Genomic DNA, 18,211 nt, shown 5'->3' with positions numbered 1-18,211 from the left:
CAATTCTACTTAGAAGTGTCTATGAAGTCGGTTTGGACCTGGTTTGGCCTATTAAATGTTGGGTTTATCTTACTTTTAAGAATTTCCAAATAGACTACCTGTCCACCAAACGGACTACTGTCTACTTAGAAGTTTCTCTTCTACTAGCGAAGGTTGGCTTCTGGCTCTGGCGAAGCACTACTTCTTAGTCGTCGTTATCAACCCATATTCGGCTTACTGCTGAGCTCGAATCTCCTCTCAGAATGAGAGGGGTTAGGCCAATAGTCCACCACGCTGGCCCAATGCGAATTGGCAGAATTCACACACGCAGAGAACATTCTCTGGTATGCAGGTTTCCTCACGATGTTTTTCTTCACCGTTTGAGACACGTGATATTTAATTTTCTTAAAATGCACACAACTGAAAAGTTGGAGGTGCATGCCCCATAGGAGGCAGAGGTCATATCCACTGGGCTATCACGTATCTTACTTCTTAGTAGAAGATTAAATATTTTAGAAAGTTGCTAAAACAACTTTAATGATACCAACATGAAAATGATATGTATGCGAACTGTACAAGTTCCATGCTTACCTGTAAAAAAATCAACAATCGCCTTATTATCACTAACTCCATTTCAGAAACTAGCTTGCCGTCCGTCCATATCATGTCTGTCGATCGCTAAGTACTAAGCAGCCATTTGTTATAGCACACGACGCGGGTGGTATAGCTAAGCAGTACATAGATTTCACCATTTCGTCACACTTTCGCACTATCAGAACATCGGGCGTAGGTTGTATTACCAACTAACCAAACTTTACTTGAATTTAATCTCTTCATTAGCGGTGGAATTCAGTTTTCACAAATCCCGCGGGAACCATGGATTTTTCGGGATAAAAAGTAACCTATTTTAGAGTAAAATCTATTCCATTCAAAATTTCACCCAAACCGGAGTGACCGCAGCATAAAAGAGGAACAAATATATACACACACACACACACACATTGATGTAAACTTTCAACTCCTATTTCACCCTTCTTATTTATATTCTTTCATGTGGTATGTATAATAAATAGTCCACTGATCATTTTACGAAACTATAACTCAAAACATAAACGATTTATATTAAAAAAAAATTCAACCCTTTTTTAGAATTTTCAAAAATCTTGAATAACAGTCCTAGTCTAATTTGTCTATTATTTATACTACATTTTCAATACTGGGATGATATTATGAGATATCTATAATTTATTACAAAATACATTTTATTTATATACTATTCTGTCAGATAAGTTCAAAACGATGACTGTTCAAGTTTAGGTACGCTTCTTTTTGCCTACTACTTTTTATAATTTTATAGTACTACAATCTATAATTTTTATTACTATTTATTATTTTTATATGTATAGACAGCTTATACCGAATTTCCTCATTTCCTCTAAAACAGGTATCAACGCAAAACATTATGGCGGTATTAGCACATCTTAATTTGCTATGAATCACCTTTGAGAAATTCTTCTTAGAACTGTTGTAATGTTTTCCTCTAGAGAACGCGGGATAAATTACATTGAAATTCGAAGAAAAAGTTTATTGACGTTTATAGCAGAATGCCACGAGCACCGCACGGCAAATAGGTATACCTAGGACAGATCAACCGCACAGGAAGCGCCGCATTCACTAAGGCAATTGTTGCTCATATAATCTCAGGAAATGTGATACTTGTGATATTGTAAAAAATAATAATCAGTAGGTAAACTTGATAAACTAGATGTCCTTAGATGACGTAATTTATACCGTAAATTGTCGGCAAAATGTTTTCGTTTTCATTTGGAAGTCTGTTAAACAGTCTATTGCTTCAAGTCGGTACTACCACTAGACAGCCCGACGCTTCTCGCTGCAGTGTGCTACCAACTTATTTGACATGATCGATCAAATTCTTGTTAATAGTTTTATAGCCGTACATAACCTTCGCTAACCCTTGTTATTGAGAACTACACCAAAACATTATTCAAAGAATCGTTTCACCGAATAATTCGTACCTACTCATATTCTGCTGGTAACCTCGTTGATCTAGTGGTTGACAACGTATGAAGTTCTACGTTCAAATCCTGGCTCGAGTTATATAAGTATTGTTTTTTTTTTAATTTAATAGTAGAAGCCGGAGTAGTGTGTTGGAAATGACAACGGCCCCTATTATTTTGTTATAATTAAATATTTTTCAAAGGATTTCCAAAATTTCCAAAATGGATTTCCAAAATGATCCACGATTTCCAAAATGGAGAAACTGTAAATTTGGTATGTTCGAGTATATTGCTACCGTATTATTATCGCTACGTTTTAGAGTATGTATCTAAACAAATATTATAAAGAGTTAAGATTCCGAAACTACTAAACCGATTTTAAAAATTATTTCACTAATGCCCGTATTACCTCGCTATATTCCTAAAAAAGGATGTAAATAAACAAATTAATCGCAAAGTGCTGATGTTGATGCTTTGTCAACTCTAAAATATTATTATCTCAGTTGAGGTAGGGAAACCTCGGTGTAAATAAAAAAAATATGTAGGGGAAACCTTGCATTAAACTGTACAGTAAAGGCAGGATATAAAGACCTCCGCAGATGGACGGATAGTATGAAGTTTAGAATTTTATTAACAAAACGCATATTAACCAGTAATTATTCGAAAAGAGTAACATTTTACCTAGAAGAACTATCTGACTCTCTTCTTAACATGATTTTTTTTAAACAATATTTGCCATATCTTCTTCTTTTTAATATGACCAATTTTCCCATTCCCCACCAACTTAGTCGGGAAAGACTGTATTAGGAGTAGGTACGACAATAGACCAACGGGGCGGGAATCGAACCTCGGTGAGTAGTCAGACCGCTCTTACCGTTGAGCTATTGAAGCTCTAAATTGTCGGTGAAAATTGAATAACCACGTTGTCCGTCGAAGGAAGGTCATGTTATGGTACTTACAATGTATTGCATACGATAATGATAATTAATTAATTATAGTAGAGTATTACTATTTGTAATACATGCCTATGATAATTTTTTGGTAAGCAGTCTACACTACACCCTATATTTTTTGACAGATTTCATTTATGTTATGGCATAGGTTAGTTATATTAATATTTCCCTAATTTCCTCCGAAAAATCATTATACATATAATACACGGTTCAATATATTTTTAACCGACTTGAAAAAAAGGAGGAGGTAATAAATTCGTCGGAATCTTTTTTTAATTAAATTTAGTTACAATTGATTAATCATTTGTAATATATCCATTCCTTTTTCTGGTGTAAAATTAAGACATTAGAGACAAAATGTGTTTTTAATCCAGCTGGGTCCTCACCCGCTGTGTGCGTCGGTCCTTAGAGTCACGTGTGCCGTGTATGGACGCAAATACATTAGAAGGGAGGGGCTAATTCTTCCGGGATGTGTATCCTGTGCGGTGACCGTAATAACGCCGACAACCACGCTGGCGGATTTAACTTTAATATGCGTATCGCAGCTTTAAAACTAAAGGGACAACTCATAATTCAATAAGAGTCCTTTCGGACACATGTTTTAGAGGAAAATTATTCATACAATTTGATGAGTTTTGAAAAAGGCAAAGGTATACATTTAATTAAAACGGAGTACGAGATTGTAACACAACTTTCCAATTCCGGGCTGAGAATTTTTACTGAAAATTTCTTAGAACTACTACATACTCCAAAAGGGAGAAATGAAATTCTGACCTTAATCCCTTTTGAAGTTTTAAAGTCGGGTTAATTTTTTTTTATTATTAAAAATGAGGAAGATCGAACCTCAAATGAATGAATATCGGGAGATCAGGCCTTTAAATGCTCCCAATATCGGCATTTATTTGCAAAGCGTTGCACTGTTAGAGATAAATCGTGGATAGTCAAACATGACTAACGGATGTTAATATGCACTCATTGTAATTACCTATTGTCTGTCATAATAGTTTCACCAAGGGCTTGTCTGGTCATTCGAGAAAAATGACAAATTAATATTATATTATGATCATAATTGTCAATAAGTAATTAATTTGTAACAATTAAACAATAATGAAAATTTTACTATCAGTGCACGTTTGAGCGACTTCTATAATTTCCAAATACATATATGGAAAGCCACGTTATTTGCGAGTGTCACAGACTACTATTTTATCGTATTATTACGAGAACGGGAACTACGCGAGTGAAACTGCGTCGGCTAGTCTATACTAGGTAATTATAATTATAATAAAGAGGATAGATTGTTTGTATGTTTGTTTGCAGTGAATAGGCTCTGAAACTACTGATTTGAAAAAATATTTTACTGTGGAGAAGTCTCACTATCTCCGATTGCTATAGGCTATATTTTATCCCCGTATTCCTACAGAAACTAAACTCTGTACGTACAAACAATTAAAGGGAGGGGGAGGGGGGGATTTTTTTAATAATAGCAAAGAGTAAACACTAAAGTGAACTCAATAACAACAAATACAATCACACAACTCACGACCCTTGGCCTGATGTTCTGATAGCACGCGTCCTTTTCACTAACCACGAGTACCAATACCGAGTGAATTACTGCCGTGCTATGACATTACACTGTATCTCCAGATACAGTGTTCTGTAGTGACACTCATAAATGTTTTGACTTTTATGATGAATGATTTAGCGTTCCGATACGATGTGTAGAAACCGAAAGGCGTGTGGATTTTCAACCTACTCCTAATAACAAGTTAGCCCGCTTCCATCTCAGATTGAATCACTTACCATCAGGTGAGATTGTGGTCAATTCAAACTCGAACTTGTAAAGAATAAAAAAATTAGGTCTTTATATTTTGTTAAAAAAATATAACAATAATACTGAGAAATGAATTGATATACCACGACGTATCGGTTGACTATTTTAGACTTTATTTTAAACTATTGAAAGTATTATGATTTTTATAAAACACGGTAAAACTCAAGTGATAAAACGTCAGAGTATGCCATACTAATTTCGAACCCATACGAGGCCCTTCGTCATGAACTAGTTCTTGCAACGTGGCACGTTCCACACACACTAAACTAGTCGGGCATATACTCCGACGTTGTAAATAATTATAAAATAAAATGAATTAACTGTTATACTCAGTATATAGTAAATAATATGAGATTAACACTGCAATTTCTCAAAAATTTACGTCTTTTAGATACAGTGTTTTGTCATAGTACGCCTGCTACGCACACACATATCACAATACACCACTAGATATACAGACAACACGTCGTAACAGCGACTATTTACTATGCAATGTACGGGGCACACGATCGTATGCGCGCGACCATGTGCAACAACTGTCATACTGTCATAGGCGAAAAGTATCACCGTCCAAGACCAACCGTCACTCTTGCGTGAATACTAACGCTTTTCCATTTCTCCTCGCTCCCTGACAGAGTTTAACAGTCGGGATCGGATATATGTACTCAGTTACGCAAATGGTAACTTACAACTTAAATACATAGGCACAGTTGACAGGCTTATGTTTTTAAACCTCATAATATGACTTTTTTTTTCGTGTTGAGTAAGTGCCGATGTCTCTGCGGAAGATGTGGGACCACTACGGCGTCCCCGGGGGGTTTGGGCGAGCGCAGAAGCATCGCCTGATGAGACCCGAAGGCTGAGTTAGTTGAAGAGTGTCATTTTTACTCTGTGTTCTTTCGGGAACAGGAACTATGTGGGTGAAACCGCGGGGCGTTTTTAAGCGGCATATTTGCGTCTTAGAAATTTTGTATTATCTCCGAAACTATATGACTAATTAACATACTGTGAAAGGCAAATCTTATCTCTATAATATCCTCTTGATTATTAAGTAATTGATTTTGATAAGAATTTAAGTTTAGTTGTGTAAATAATGACGTAAACCTTTGTATATAATTTTAATAATTTATTAAAATACAAAGGTACTATATCTGCTAAAATATGGAAGATAGATATATGCTGTCGCGACATTTTTTGTAGAAAATGACGTGTTCTGCAAAGTTGTGTTTGTTATTCTAACATCAATAGTTTTTGCGCCATGTTAACAAAACCTTGAGTTACATTATTGGAGTTTCAGGAAGGATCCCTATTTTTTTTTTAAATATAATATAGCATATAGCCTTCCTCGATAAATGGGCTATCTATCACTGAAAGTATTTTTCAAATCGGACCAGTAGTTCCTGAGATTAGCGCGTTCAATCAAACAAACAAAAAAACTCTTCAGCTTTATAATATTAGTATAGATAAGTTCTTATGAAGTATAAGTTCTTATGTGAAGATGAAAGCCGAATTCATATTTATATAAGACAAAAGTCACAATACATGAGTCAGAAGTCACGCCCTCGGGTAGATTGAACACCTGGGCCCGACGTCGTACTGCGTAGGTCGCCCATGCTCCGTATCGAAGAACCGCTCGAGACGCCCACGACTCGCACACGTAAAACCAAACATTGTATTTAGTTATTTACCGCGTATATGACGCAAATCGGAAGTTAGCATTATTTTTTGTTTACTCACTGCTATTGTTATTTTACACTATCTAATTGTATATCCATCCATCCATACCTCAAACGTATTATGTACTATTTGGAACACATTGCCAGGAAAGACGGAGACAATCTGGAAAAATGTATCTTTACTGGCAAGGTGTAAGGTAAAAGGCACCGGGGACACAATCCGATGCGTTGGTCTGACCAGGGCCTATACCCACGTCGATTCGGAATGACAGATCTGATCGACTTGATCACGTGACCTGTCGATCATGAATATCATTACCATACATTTTTTAATTTTCGAAGCGTTAGCGTTTGTAAAAAGAGAATCGACCTGCCACATGGCTAAAGGCCCAGATCCGCACCACACTCGAGTGTACTATATACGATGCTCTCCAAACAGACGGAGATAGAAAAAAAATGGCACAACACCTTAAGAAAGGAAGATCTGAGATGGAGGTGGTCACGACACTCACACATGAGGACTACGACTTATGGAACGGCTCTCTAAGTGCGTCTTTGCTTGGCAACACATTGGCCAATGTGTTGCCAAACGGAATCAGCGGGCATGACAGAAACAAACCACGCTTCGTCGCGCTCATCAGGTGAACAGAAAAAATGTAAAGATTTTTATACGTACAAAATAAACGACATGAATAACCAGAACCAATTAGAAATGGACGCTCAGAAAGGTTCTGAGAAACATCCTCTGATACCCACGCCAAAGTACTTAGGTGAAACTACGTAGTACAAGTGACGTAACCATTCTAACAATGGGAAGCAATTTGAAAACATTTCCAATAAAAGCGAATGTTAGCAGGTAAGTTCAGCATTTATATGTAGCAATAGCAAATTTTAAACTACAATATGAAAATACCTTTATAAAAATTTTAGAAGTAAAGCCTGTACCTTATTATATCTACTGTGCCTGTACGTTTAGTCACCGAGCGAGCGATGGAACGAGCTACGCTAGAAGAATCTCTGAATCGTAGCATAACAACCACACTTGACTTTATTTCTACCTACACTAAAGCCAAACTAGCAGTGCAATGTTTAACAACAAACAAATTTAAAATAATAGTGTAAGGTCGCTAGTCATTTCACACCTAATTGTAATTTTGATTAACTTGTTCCTAAATTAAGGAAATAAATTTGATTTCTACGCTTAGAACAACTAGACACGAGTATACTTAATATCTTCCGAATAGCATTTTATAACTAAAACAATACAATTTAAAATAAATTAGGTATGAGATGTCATGCGTTTTCTACCTTCATTTCTAATTTGTTAGTTGGTAAACATCACATCGAGTATGGCTTTAGTAAAAAGTGGCAATTAAATCACCCGAATCTGATCTGTATGCAATCAAAGGGCACCAACGTTAAGCAAGTAAAACGAATTTGAGTCCAATTGAACCTCAGAAAGTGGATCTAATTTAGCTTTCAAGGTTTGACCCACACTAACAGGGCTAGTTAAATAAAAGCTTGAAGCAACTCAATCACCGATCAATTTACTGATCATAAAGTCACTTAAGTAATCAATTCGTAGGAAATTCACAACGATTCCAAATTAAGAGGAGTGGTTTTTAGCAGGCTTCAAAAAGGAGGACCTCCAAAAACCTCCTATTTATAAATAGAACACTGTAGAATGTTATTTATCACTTTCTAGTTATGACGTTGGTCCAGTCGCACGAATCGAACTATAAGCTTGCTGTCTCACATTTGAGTAGATGGGTCTAAACTTTTCCGTGAGACATGATGATCACGATGGTATTGTTAAATGTAGATACACATACACCGGTTGAGAGAAAGGATTAACATTAATAAAGATGTATGGACCGAGAAGGGTGACTGTAATTGACACAAGACACAAGAGTAGGGTCAATATGACATCCATACTAATAAATCAAGTGTTAAAATAAGCGTAAGTGCTGTCTGTCTACCTTTTCACATCAACATATTTGAACGAATCAATGCTTTTAATTTTGTTCAACCGACAATTCCATTAACCAATTTTGATGAACTTTGGCATTTGTAAAAAAGTAAATAATGGTCATTGGGCCAACGCGAAGGTGATGAAAAGCTTGTATGAAGAACTGAAGACATTATTAGCGAAATAAAATATCATGTGTCCGATCCAGAAGAACAACACAAATTCTAGGCAGCAGCTAGCATAAAATCAATTTAAGTATATTTACTAATATTATAATAAGGAAAAGTTCGTTTGTTTTAAACGCTTATATCTGGAACTACCCACACCTACTAAGTAAAACATATTTTTGTGTATGATATGTACTGGGTAAATAGACTCCTTCATAGAAGTGGGTACTTTAAAGGAGAAGGGGTGAGAAAACGTTGGGAAATTCGTCTGATAAAGTTTTCCATGAGCACGAAGTTGGGGGCGTATGCGAGATTAAGTATGTATAGATTCGAAATACAGACCGATCTCTGAATTCATTACGTGTGGGTCATGACTCACGATGACAAACAACGCAACAGACTTCACTTATAAAACGCAGACACTTAGGTATAGGTAAAGGTTTTAAAGTGATTCCTTATCGGCACCAAATTGTTTCTTGAAATATTGTAAAGTTACGCTGTTTTGCATTTTATTGTATGCCATAAAAATATATAAACGACTTTAAACAGACCAGATATTTACATTGTAACTAAATAGATGTAACCAATATTTTATTCCATGGCTATAAATTTAGTAATTTTATTGAGGCAAAAATTCAATAGCCTCAACAGCTAAGCGGTAAAGGAGCTACTCGTAGACTCATCACCGAGAAGTCGAGTTTGAGGTTCGATCCCCGTCCAATAGACTATTGTCGTCCCCACTCCTAACACAGTCTTTTCCGATTAGTTGGAGGGGAACAGGATATAGGTCGTATTAAAGATATGAAAAACACTATTTAAAAAAAAGTAATAGTCGATAAAGTATATTTTTTAATACCAATTCCTACTACGAGCCGAGACTTTTTGCTGAAAAAAAGATAAAAAGCTCAGTACGTATTTCATAGTTCAGCTCAGGTCTCAAACCTACGGACATCGTGATCGGAATCCACATAGACTAACCACTAGACCAAGGAAGCACAGGGCTTGTGCTACTTATTACAGCACCGCGTGAAACTCGATGTAAACTTTTAACCCCTATTTCACCCTCTTCTATAATTATTACACTTTCGCATTTTGTATTCTGTACTGTACTTTTGTATACTGTATTGTACAACAGTAACTCAAAACATGAACGTTTAATAATAAAAAAAACTTTTTGACCCTTTAGAGGTATACCTAATTAAAAAAAAGTCTTAAATGACATTATTTTTCTAGAAGTACACATACAATTTTTTACAAATGTAACTTGACTTTCCACACAAACTTTCAACCCCTGTTTCACCCTTCTTTTCTGTTGTATTATTATAAACACCTTCGATTTTTTTTATTGAATTTGAATCTAATAATTTGTCCCACTACAATAATTTTGCAAAGTTACGTTAGAGCTATCAACATAACAGGGAAGAGGAAATTTATTTCCTCTTATAATATTATTCTGTAGCATTTATTAGCAATAAAGTGATTTTATTTTAATTATTACCTACATCTACATTCACACTATGTATGTCCTTGACATACATTTTACCTCTATTACAATATATCGTAATGTTGATTATACCCTCTATGTCTATACTAAAGGATGACAACAACATAGGAGTCTGATATGATAAAAGCTTAACTTTGTATGGATGGATGTATGTAATAAGAATGTTTGTAACTTTCACGCAAAAACGAATGGATAAAATGAATAAGATGGTTGAATTTTGGAATAGGATTTTGGAGATAGATTATAACTTAACACATAGCTACTTTTTAACCAATTTCCAAAAAGCAGGAGGTCCTTCGTTCATTCGGCTGTATGTACACGTTTTTATCTAGAAGTTTTACATGGTTTCTACGGGATTTGTGAAAAAACAGAATTTCAAGAGGCCAAAATTGCGGGCGAAATTATTGTTCGAAATAATAAAAGTATATTAGCTGTATGGTACAGAAAACAAAATTCTCAATATTTAATTATAATATACAGTATAGATAGATAAAGCACCTATTCAGGTTTTACAATTTGAAGGAGCCCCGATATCAATATCTAATCGGATAACGCAAATTAGTAGTAAAGCAGTTGCTTATTGGGAGGCGTTATGAGTGGTGCACTCAATGAGCCGGGCGACTGAGTGACGCACTCTCCGCGTCACTCACACTTAAACCGAACTGATTTATTGCGACAGCTTCCGTTCACACATTATTCTCGTTTCATCTCATACCTGGACCCTTCGTGAGACACTCTCTTGATAAATAAATACCAATAAATATGTTATTTTTATATCATTATTACTTTTATTGCAATGTAAAAGGTACAGGGTCAAACCGAGAGGGGTCTTAAACGAAAAGGGATATGGACTATGGAGTTTAGACCCACAATGCTCTAATACAAATTGGTCGCCATAGAGTAATATTTTAACTATCACTCTCAGTTTTTATTAATAACTAGCGGACGCCGGCGACTTCTTCCGCGTGAAACTCGATCTACATTTTCAACTACCCTTACCCTACCCCTACCCTACCACTACCCTACTCCGAACTTTTTAAATTTTTTCTGTCTTATGGACCTTCTCCTGACTATGGTCACGTCATCATGCATGAACGGCTGGACCAATTTCACTATTTTTTTTTGATGTTTTTGTTATTGTCAGGAGGACAGAAAAATTAAAAAAATTCAGGGATGGGAGGATATCATTACCATCATTATTATCTTAATAAAATTGCTATCTTCAACACCAAGAAGTCATGGGTCCATACCCAGCCTACTGGATCCACTACCTACGTCTAACAGTCTCTAATATGCTGATGAATTGTGTATATAAATATAATGTTCTTATTGATATTGAGAGAATATCTACTATTGGAAATTTGTTACTTTAGATATAGAGGTAATGTCGGTTGGCTGGAGTAACTCTGGCGGGGACCAGCACCAAAAGGAGGAGGTTCTCAAATTTAATTAGTTATTTAATAACAAGTTAGCCCTTAACTATGATCTTACATGATGACAATGCATTTATGATGGAAGTAGGCTTACTTGGAAGAGATACAAGTACCTCGTGACAGTTTCTATGCAGCATTATACTAGGATACTGAATTGCTTGGCAGTAAGTATTTTTGGGTAGGGTGGTAAATCTGTCTGGTGATGCATGCCACAAGGCCAGACCATATCCCATTGATGGTTTAGCTTTCCTTTCGTCCAATGGCACTGTATATAACATTACAGACACTCTCAATAATGACAACAATCAACGTTTAAATTATTGGAAATCGCACAGCTGTGTTTTGTCACTTTATCATCCTAGCCCATGAACTCGACTATCGGCATCATGCAAAAAAGCTTTCTATTGTTTTGTCTAAAAATTGACTTTGCACGTGTAGACTGTTATGGACCATGACTAATAAGAAGCAGACATGGACTTAATAAATTATCATGTTCTTAGTTGCTCACAGACTTTCAAACTGTAAACATGGCTAGTAAAAGAAACAACACACTAATAAGCCATGCCGGGAATTAAGAGCCGTGATAGCCCAGTAGATATGACCTCTGCCTCCAATTCCGGAGGGTGTGGGTTTGAATCTGGTTCAGCGGTTGCACCGTGGTAGACTATTGGCCTAACCCCTCTCAGTTCTCAGCTGACTCGAGCTCAGCTTTGAGCGGAATATGGTTTGATAATGATGACAGCAATGTGTTTAGCCTGTCATCTGCAACCTCTCTGAAATACTTCTTTGAAAAATCAACAAATCAACAAAAGTGTTGCTGTTTGCACTTTGCAAACAGCAACACTTCACAGATCCAACACAAAGCGAAGTGTGTTTCAACAAAAAAAAATTAACCGATTGCAGTAGTGGTCCCAGCCCCATCTCTTTCGTTCCAACACTGAGGCAGTGATATTTCTGGTTGCACTGCTATTGGTTGACATTTGGATATTTCACAAGATATGTTGTTGATTGCAGGTTAGCACTATTGGTGTCTTTCTTGTAGAGTAAATTCATTATCACACTATGAGAGTCAGCGATCAGAGAGTAAGTCTGTGTTTGTGTATGTTACTGTAAAAATACTTAGTAAAGAGATTAACAGCCATGGATAGTTTCTTCAAATCTTATAAAGTTACATTGTCTAGTTGACAGTGTAATTTCTTAAATTTTTGTTTTCTTAAGTTTTTCATTGTGGGTTGATTTTCAAGCTTCAAGCTTTAGCAATATTCTCTGTATTATTTAAAATCTAATCTGACTGATAAACTTTCATACATTTCATACAAATTATTAAAATTCAATTTTTTTTTAAAAATTACAAGTATTCCAGGTAAAATAAGAGGAAATAGTTTCGCGAAATATAAATAATAGTTTCCTTCATAAAGGAAAACTTTGCAACATACCTTCATAGCTTAAAAAAACATTTGTCAATTTATTAATATGCCCTTATTGTATTTTTAAAAAGTAACATTGCAAAAAGTACTACTGTACGCAAAAGGTAGAAAACCACAGAACAGTGGAGCATTCCTCATTTCTTCAACCAAAATTTGTTTACGTTTTAGTTTCAGTCTGAATGATTTACACTGAAAAGTATTACGAAGCAACAAAATGTTAATAGTTCACCTATAAAAAATATATCAACGTGTTAAAAATATACGTCCATTATATTATTATATTATTTATTAAATCGGCAATTTTGATTATGCTTTGAAACCAAAACAAACAGTGATGACATATTCAACTTCTCAGTTTACTGTTATAAAAAGTACTTATCGGTAAAAATACTTATTGCACAACTACAGTATACGAAAAGGAAGCAAGTTATTTTTCAAAAAAAGTGCTTTTTATGAATATTAATTAATATAAATTGCACTTACCAACTCTTGATCGGGTGACAAGGCCACCGCCATTTTTATAACTGATTTGTTGTTTGTCAAAACTCAAAAGCAAAAGCAAGTTATAATCGGAGTCATAGTTATTTATCTTTGGTCACCACTTAAAAAACCAAAATAACAATGTTGCCAATGCAAAAGTATCCTATTCATTTTACCTGTGGTTGTGAAACATAGTTATTATAATCTGTAAAACAAAATGTCAGGATGACAGTTATCATCTTTTGACGTCCGTGGACTATCTATTAGTCGTGTTTTAATCTGTGGTTTGTGCAAAGAGTAAATTAATATGTGGTTTTCTAATGTTTTTATCGATTCTTTTAGATTTGAGGTTAGAAAATAGAAAACAAAAAGGAAAGAAATACAAACAAAATTAAGCTAAACTTAGTGATTACATTCACTTTGACACTTAATTATAACGCTTACAACTGCGTTTTATTAAATGTGAAGAATATATTAGAGATATAACTAGGCGAACTTATTTAACTAACAATGTCTACTCGCTGGTAAGTTTGGGTCCATAATATTTTCAGAGAACTTTACGTCGACAAAACTATAATTGTAGTCTGTATTTCTTATTTATAGGTACCCCTTGTATCAGAGAGGAAACCCGCAATTGCGTGTATTTTTGCCCAATTTTTGGATGAAGCTGGTTCGGTCATCAGTGAACCAGCTACCAAACGTAGTTCAGTTTCATTGCTCTATGGAAATGACGAAACATGATATAAAGAACTATTTGGAGAAAATTTACAATATCCCTGTCGTCGAAGTTAAAACAAGAATAGCAATGGGTAAATTTCGAAAGGATGTTGGCAAAGGCTATATTGTTAAGGATGATGATATAAAGTTTGCTTATGTGACTTTGGTGAGTTGTATGAGACGAATATCTTAGCAATCCATGGATTCAACGTGCGGGTGCCGGGTCCATTGTGTGGTAGAGAGAAAAACTCCAAGCAAAGTCCAGGACTTGTGAGCTGGATGTAGGGTTAAGGAATTCCTTGATGATCGATCAACACTCCCCTCCTTTGCTTGTGTTATTCTCCCTGCCTAGCCAAATTTGGTAAGATCCTATTAGAGCAGCTTTGGACACCCGTTCTAATATAGAACTAGCTGCAGTTCTAGAGAGGCCAAGGTCTTTAAACAAGTTATAGAGATTTTGCTGGTAATCCTGTCGCACCTACTTCTATGGTGTACAGACTAACTACATAGACATTTTTAGTTAGATCATTTGTTAGGTCATAATAATAGATGAACCCAGTTATGCCAAAAAAAAAATACTCTCAAGTAATAAGTTAGACCCCAAATAGTTGTGCATTTATGAGAAATATTGATGTGATGATTGTTCTAAGGAAAAACGAATATTGTTTTTAAATAACTTTCTAAGACTATAATTTCTATACAAATGTCTTTTGCAAAGATAGTTCAAATGAATTCAGAACTGCTTATAATAAAGTCATAGTCGTACAAACTAATTTTGCCCATGCACAAATATTTCTAGTTTTGTTCAAGGTTTGCTCCCTTTGTTTCACCTACATTTCCTTTCCTTCCTTATAAATCTATACTGTATACTGTTGTAGGGGGCAATCACAGGATCTACTAAACCAATTTTAAAAAATCTTTTACCACTATAAAGCTACATTATTTTTACATTCACAAATAACAAGAACACTTCATAGGCTATATTTTATCTATAATAAAATATCTATAATAAAAAGTATTCTATGGAATGGGAACTACATGTGTGAAACTGCTGTGTCAGTTAGTATTAAAAAGTATTCTAGACCGATCTGTGCTATGTTATGTGACCTTTAGATCCATTTAACCATTCTGAAGTTATAAATGATTTAACTAACCCAACTATATAACATATGTATAGTAAAAATACATAGATTGAACACTTTGTCAACTACAGAACTGACAGTGTGAAGTGTTAGTGGAGTCTATAGGAGTACCAGCACTAATAGAACTCATTAGGAGAACAGAAAACATAAATTGAGTGAAGAAGTTATAACCCAAGACTAGGGTCTCATAAAAGCTTAAGGATTTCTAAAGTACTATATTTAATAATCTGTCAAACAGCCTGTAGACGAAAAGTTGTAGACTTGTATGTATACTAGCTGGTTTCACTTGTTCCTGTTACTCGCTAATAGTGTAGCTTTCCAATGGTGGAAGATTTTTTTAAATTGTGTAGTGATTTAAGTGTGATTCACAAACATATAAAATATGAAAAAACACTTTTAAATCTGGCTATTTTGTTAAATTAGGTAAATCCTAAGTTCCCTATCTAGGTTGCATTATATGTAATTGTTACAAAAATAGTAATAAATTATTATTTTTTTTCAGCCTAAAACAATGAAGTTTGAATTTCCTAATATTTTTGAAAAGAAAAAAGGAGACACTGAAGATGACATGAAGTCATTAGATGAAGCAAAGAAATCTTTTAAAGGTTTCATACAAAGAAATAAAGACAGATCAGATGTCCCGAGCTGGTTCACTATTTAATAAATTAATAGTTGTTTAGTTAGTAAATAGAATAATTAATGTACAATAAATAAAACATTTCTTACTGTAGATATTGTTCAATAAATAAATTAAGTAAAAAAATATTATATTAATTATTATTTGGAATTCACATTTTACACCTCAAGTAGTATTTTTTAATTTATTATTTTACTACCTACATTAGTGGCACATAAAAGAAAAACTTAAAATAGTTGACTATATTTTTAATTTGACCTCTTTTTGATGATGAAAAATAATAATTTACCTGAAAAACTGATTTTTTAATAGATAACTAACTGTATTTTTTCATTATAATAAGCATTATCTTTATTTTCTGTAGTATTTCTCTGATAGTTCCTCTAGATAAAGAGTCCCACTCTTTTCCTTTGCAGTTCTTGCCCAATTTAACCCAAGTTATTTGGATTTAGGTAGCTAAAAAACCTAATAGTAATCTCCTTTTCTGAACTAGGCAGTAGAAAAACTTAACTTTCTATGAAAATAAAATAAGCACTGTTACAGTTAAATGTTGCATTTATTTAACTTAACCTTATCACATAGTCTCACTTTTTCTCTTCCTAAAGGAATTTAGCTAAAGGATATTATAATATTAATACTTATCTTTAGATAAAATTATAAAAATAAACTTTTTATTCTATTTACTGCTGCATTATCTACTTATTAAAACAATGAAAGTTTTTCTCATAAAAACAATATTGTTTACAACAGTAGTTTTTAGCAAGTAAATTTAACTAAACTTAAAACATATCAAAACTTAAATATGTAGGTAGGTAATCAACACCTTTTAAACATTAATAAAACTTAAAAAATAAACTCAGTATAATCAACACCTACATAAACAAAAGCAAACTTTGAATTAAACGAACTTAAACCAATACTTCTAATTGAACACATTTTTTATAAATCAAAAGTTGCAAAATCATGAACACCTACTCTGCGGAGTATTCATCAAGATAAGTTGAAGAATGGCATCGGGGACATTCCGTTATATCACACAAAAATGCGACCTGCAACAAACAATATATGGCTAAGAACAATGCTACATTTTCGTACATTAGGATATCATAGAGTCCCATACATTCAATTAATACACTTTTTATTTAAGGTCACAATAGGTGATTTACAGTAGCGGCGTGTGTTAACAATAGAAAACGTCGTCAGGAATCATCGGCGAATGGACGGTAAGTTTAAAAAACAATGGTATTTAGGATTCAATGCTTGAATGAATAAATGTGGATCGTGGCAACTTACATGAGGATGTTTCTGGCACCTCAAACGGACTCGCCCGTGACAATAGAATCCACAAGCCCGACAGAAAACTGTAGTTCTCTCTCGAAGACATGAGCAAATCTTGTTGTACGTGCTGATGATTTTAGGAACACCTCTTCCTACACGCATTCGTTTTCCAGCATCATGAATTTTCCCAGCGGCTGCTGCGACTACAGGAGTGGAATTCATTTTTGCAATTAAACTCTTGCACGGACAGTTATTTAAATACGTGGAGTGAATTGTAATTTTACTGATCCCCAATTTGCTTCAACTTTTAACCAAAGGCGGGTAGCCGGTAGACGTTAGACAAAGACAACACAAAATAAGCTAAAAAAAGATTCCAGTGTTACCATATAAACAATTGATTCAGTTCCGGCCTATTAAAAAAAAAATATTTTCGTGAACCTCCTTCACGAATTGTTTTGAAGTTTTAATAATATTATTATTATAATATTTGTATATTTATTGATATAAATTGTTTCTTATTGTAAGCTCTCTTAACATGTCTATTTTTTTTAGATTTTCGCCCCATATGGTAATATTAGGCAATGATTATTTAATAATAGATATGTTACGTGCCTACAAAATCACTGCAAAATGTGATCCAACTTTAGCTACTCCACACTGCTCACACATGCAAAAGTGACAATTTTGTGTTTACTTAGATTATATGTTTAGGTACTTATGTATAGTTTATGTAGTTTTTACACTTCCTGAAAACACAACTCAACTTTCGTTATTTACTATGCGACTAAATTAAATGAAGACAATTAGCCACCTTTGTTCGCCTCAGTTTCGACGCACTAGTGACATATTTATTAGGATAAAATCTTTGCCCTACCCCCTTTGGTGTCCGGAATTTTGTCAAAATCTTAGCCCTACCCCCTTGGTGTTCAAAATTTTGTCAATGTCACATTATAAAATTGCGGTTGCGTATGCGGTGCAGGTGCGGGTTCGGTGCATG

The 18,211-nt window shown here is 34.5% G+C and overlaps 2 protein-coding genes across 4 annotated transcripts in view; one reads left to right on the top strand and one right to left on the bottom strand.

Annotated features, from left to right (window-relative positions):
• The window catches only part of LOC112055320 (tyrosine-protein phosphatase non-receptor type 9), a 113,775-nt gene extending 100,221 nt beyond the window's left edge, over window positions 1–13,554 (bottom strand). The window contains exon 1 of one of the 3 annotated variants that reach the window (XM_052886571.1): window positions 13,444–13,554. In XM_052886571.1, the coding sequence (XP_052742531.1) occupies window positions 13,444–13,476 (33 nt within the window). In that variant the 5' untranslated portion in view covers window positions 13,477–13,554. Of the gene's footprint in view, window positions 1–570; window positions 714–13,443 lie in introns of those variants that run through there. The other 2 variants (XM_052886569.1, XM_052886570.1) reach the window with 2 other exon arrangements.
• A 149-nt stretch (window positions 13,555–13,703) lies between these two features.
• Window positions 13,704–16,064, top strand: LOC112045564 (probable 39S ribosomal protein L23, mitochondrial). Its single transcript, XM_024081795.2, has 3 exons — window positions 13,704–13,964; window positions 14,044–14,323; window positions 15,802–16,064. The coding sequence occupies exons 1-3, from the start codon at window positions 13,951–13,953 to the stop codon at window positions 15,958–15,960; spliced, it is 453 nt and encodes a 150-aa protein (XP_023937563.1). The 5' UTR covers window positions 13,704–13,950; the 3' UTR covers window positions 15,961–16,064.
• The last annotated feature ends 2,147 nt before the right edge of the window (window positions 16,065–18,211 follow it).

Source organism: Bicyclus anynana, chromosome 17, assembly GCF_947172395.1.
Source record: "Bicyclus anynana chromosome 17, ilBicAnyn1.1, whole genome shotgun sequence".
Lineage (NCBI taxonomy): Eukaryota > Metazoa > Arthropoda > Insecta > Lepidoptera > Nymphalidae > Bicyclus > Bicyclus anynana.
This window is presented reverse-complemented; position numbering and strand designations above follow the sequence as displayed.

What these genes read in the sequence shown, in the direction of transcription:
- LOC112045564 (XM_024081795.2), top strand. An exon ending in AGTTTGCTTATGTGACTTTG is followed by an intron (nt 14,324 to 15,801) that starts GTGAGTTGTATG and finishes ATTTTTTTTCAG; the next exon opens with CCTAAAACAATGAAGTTTGA.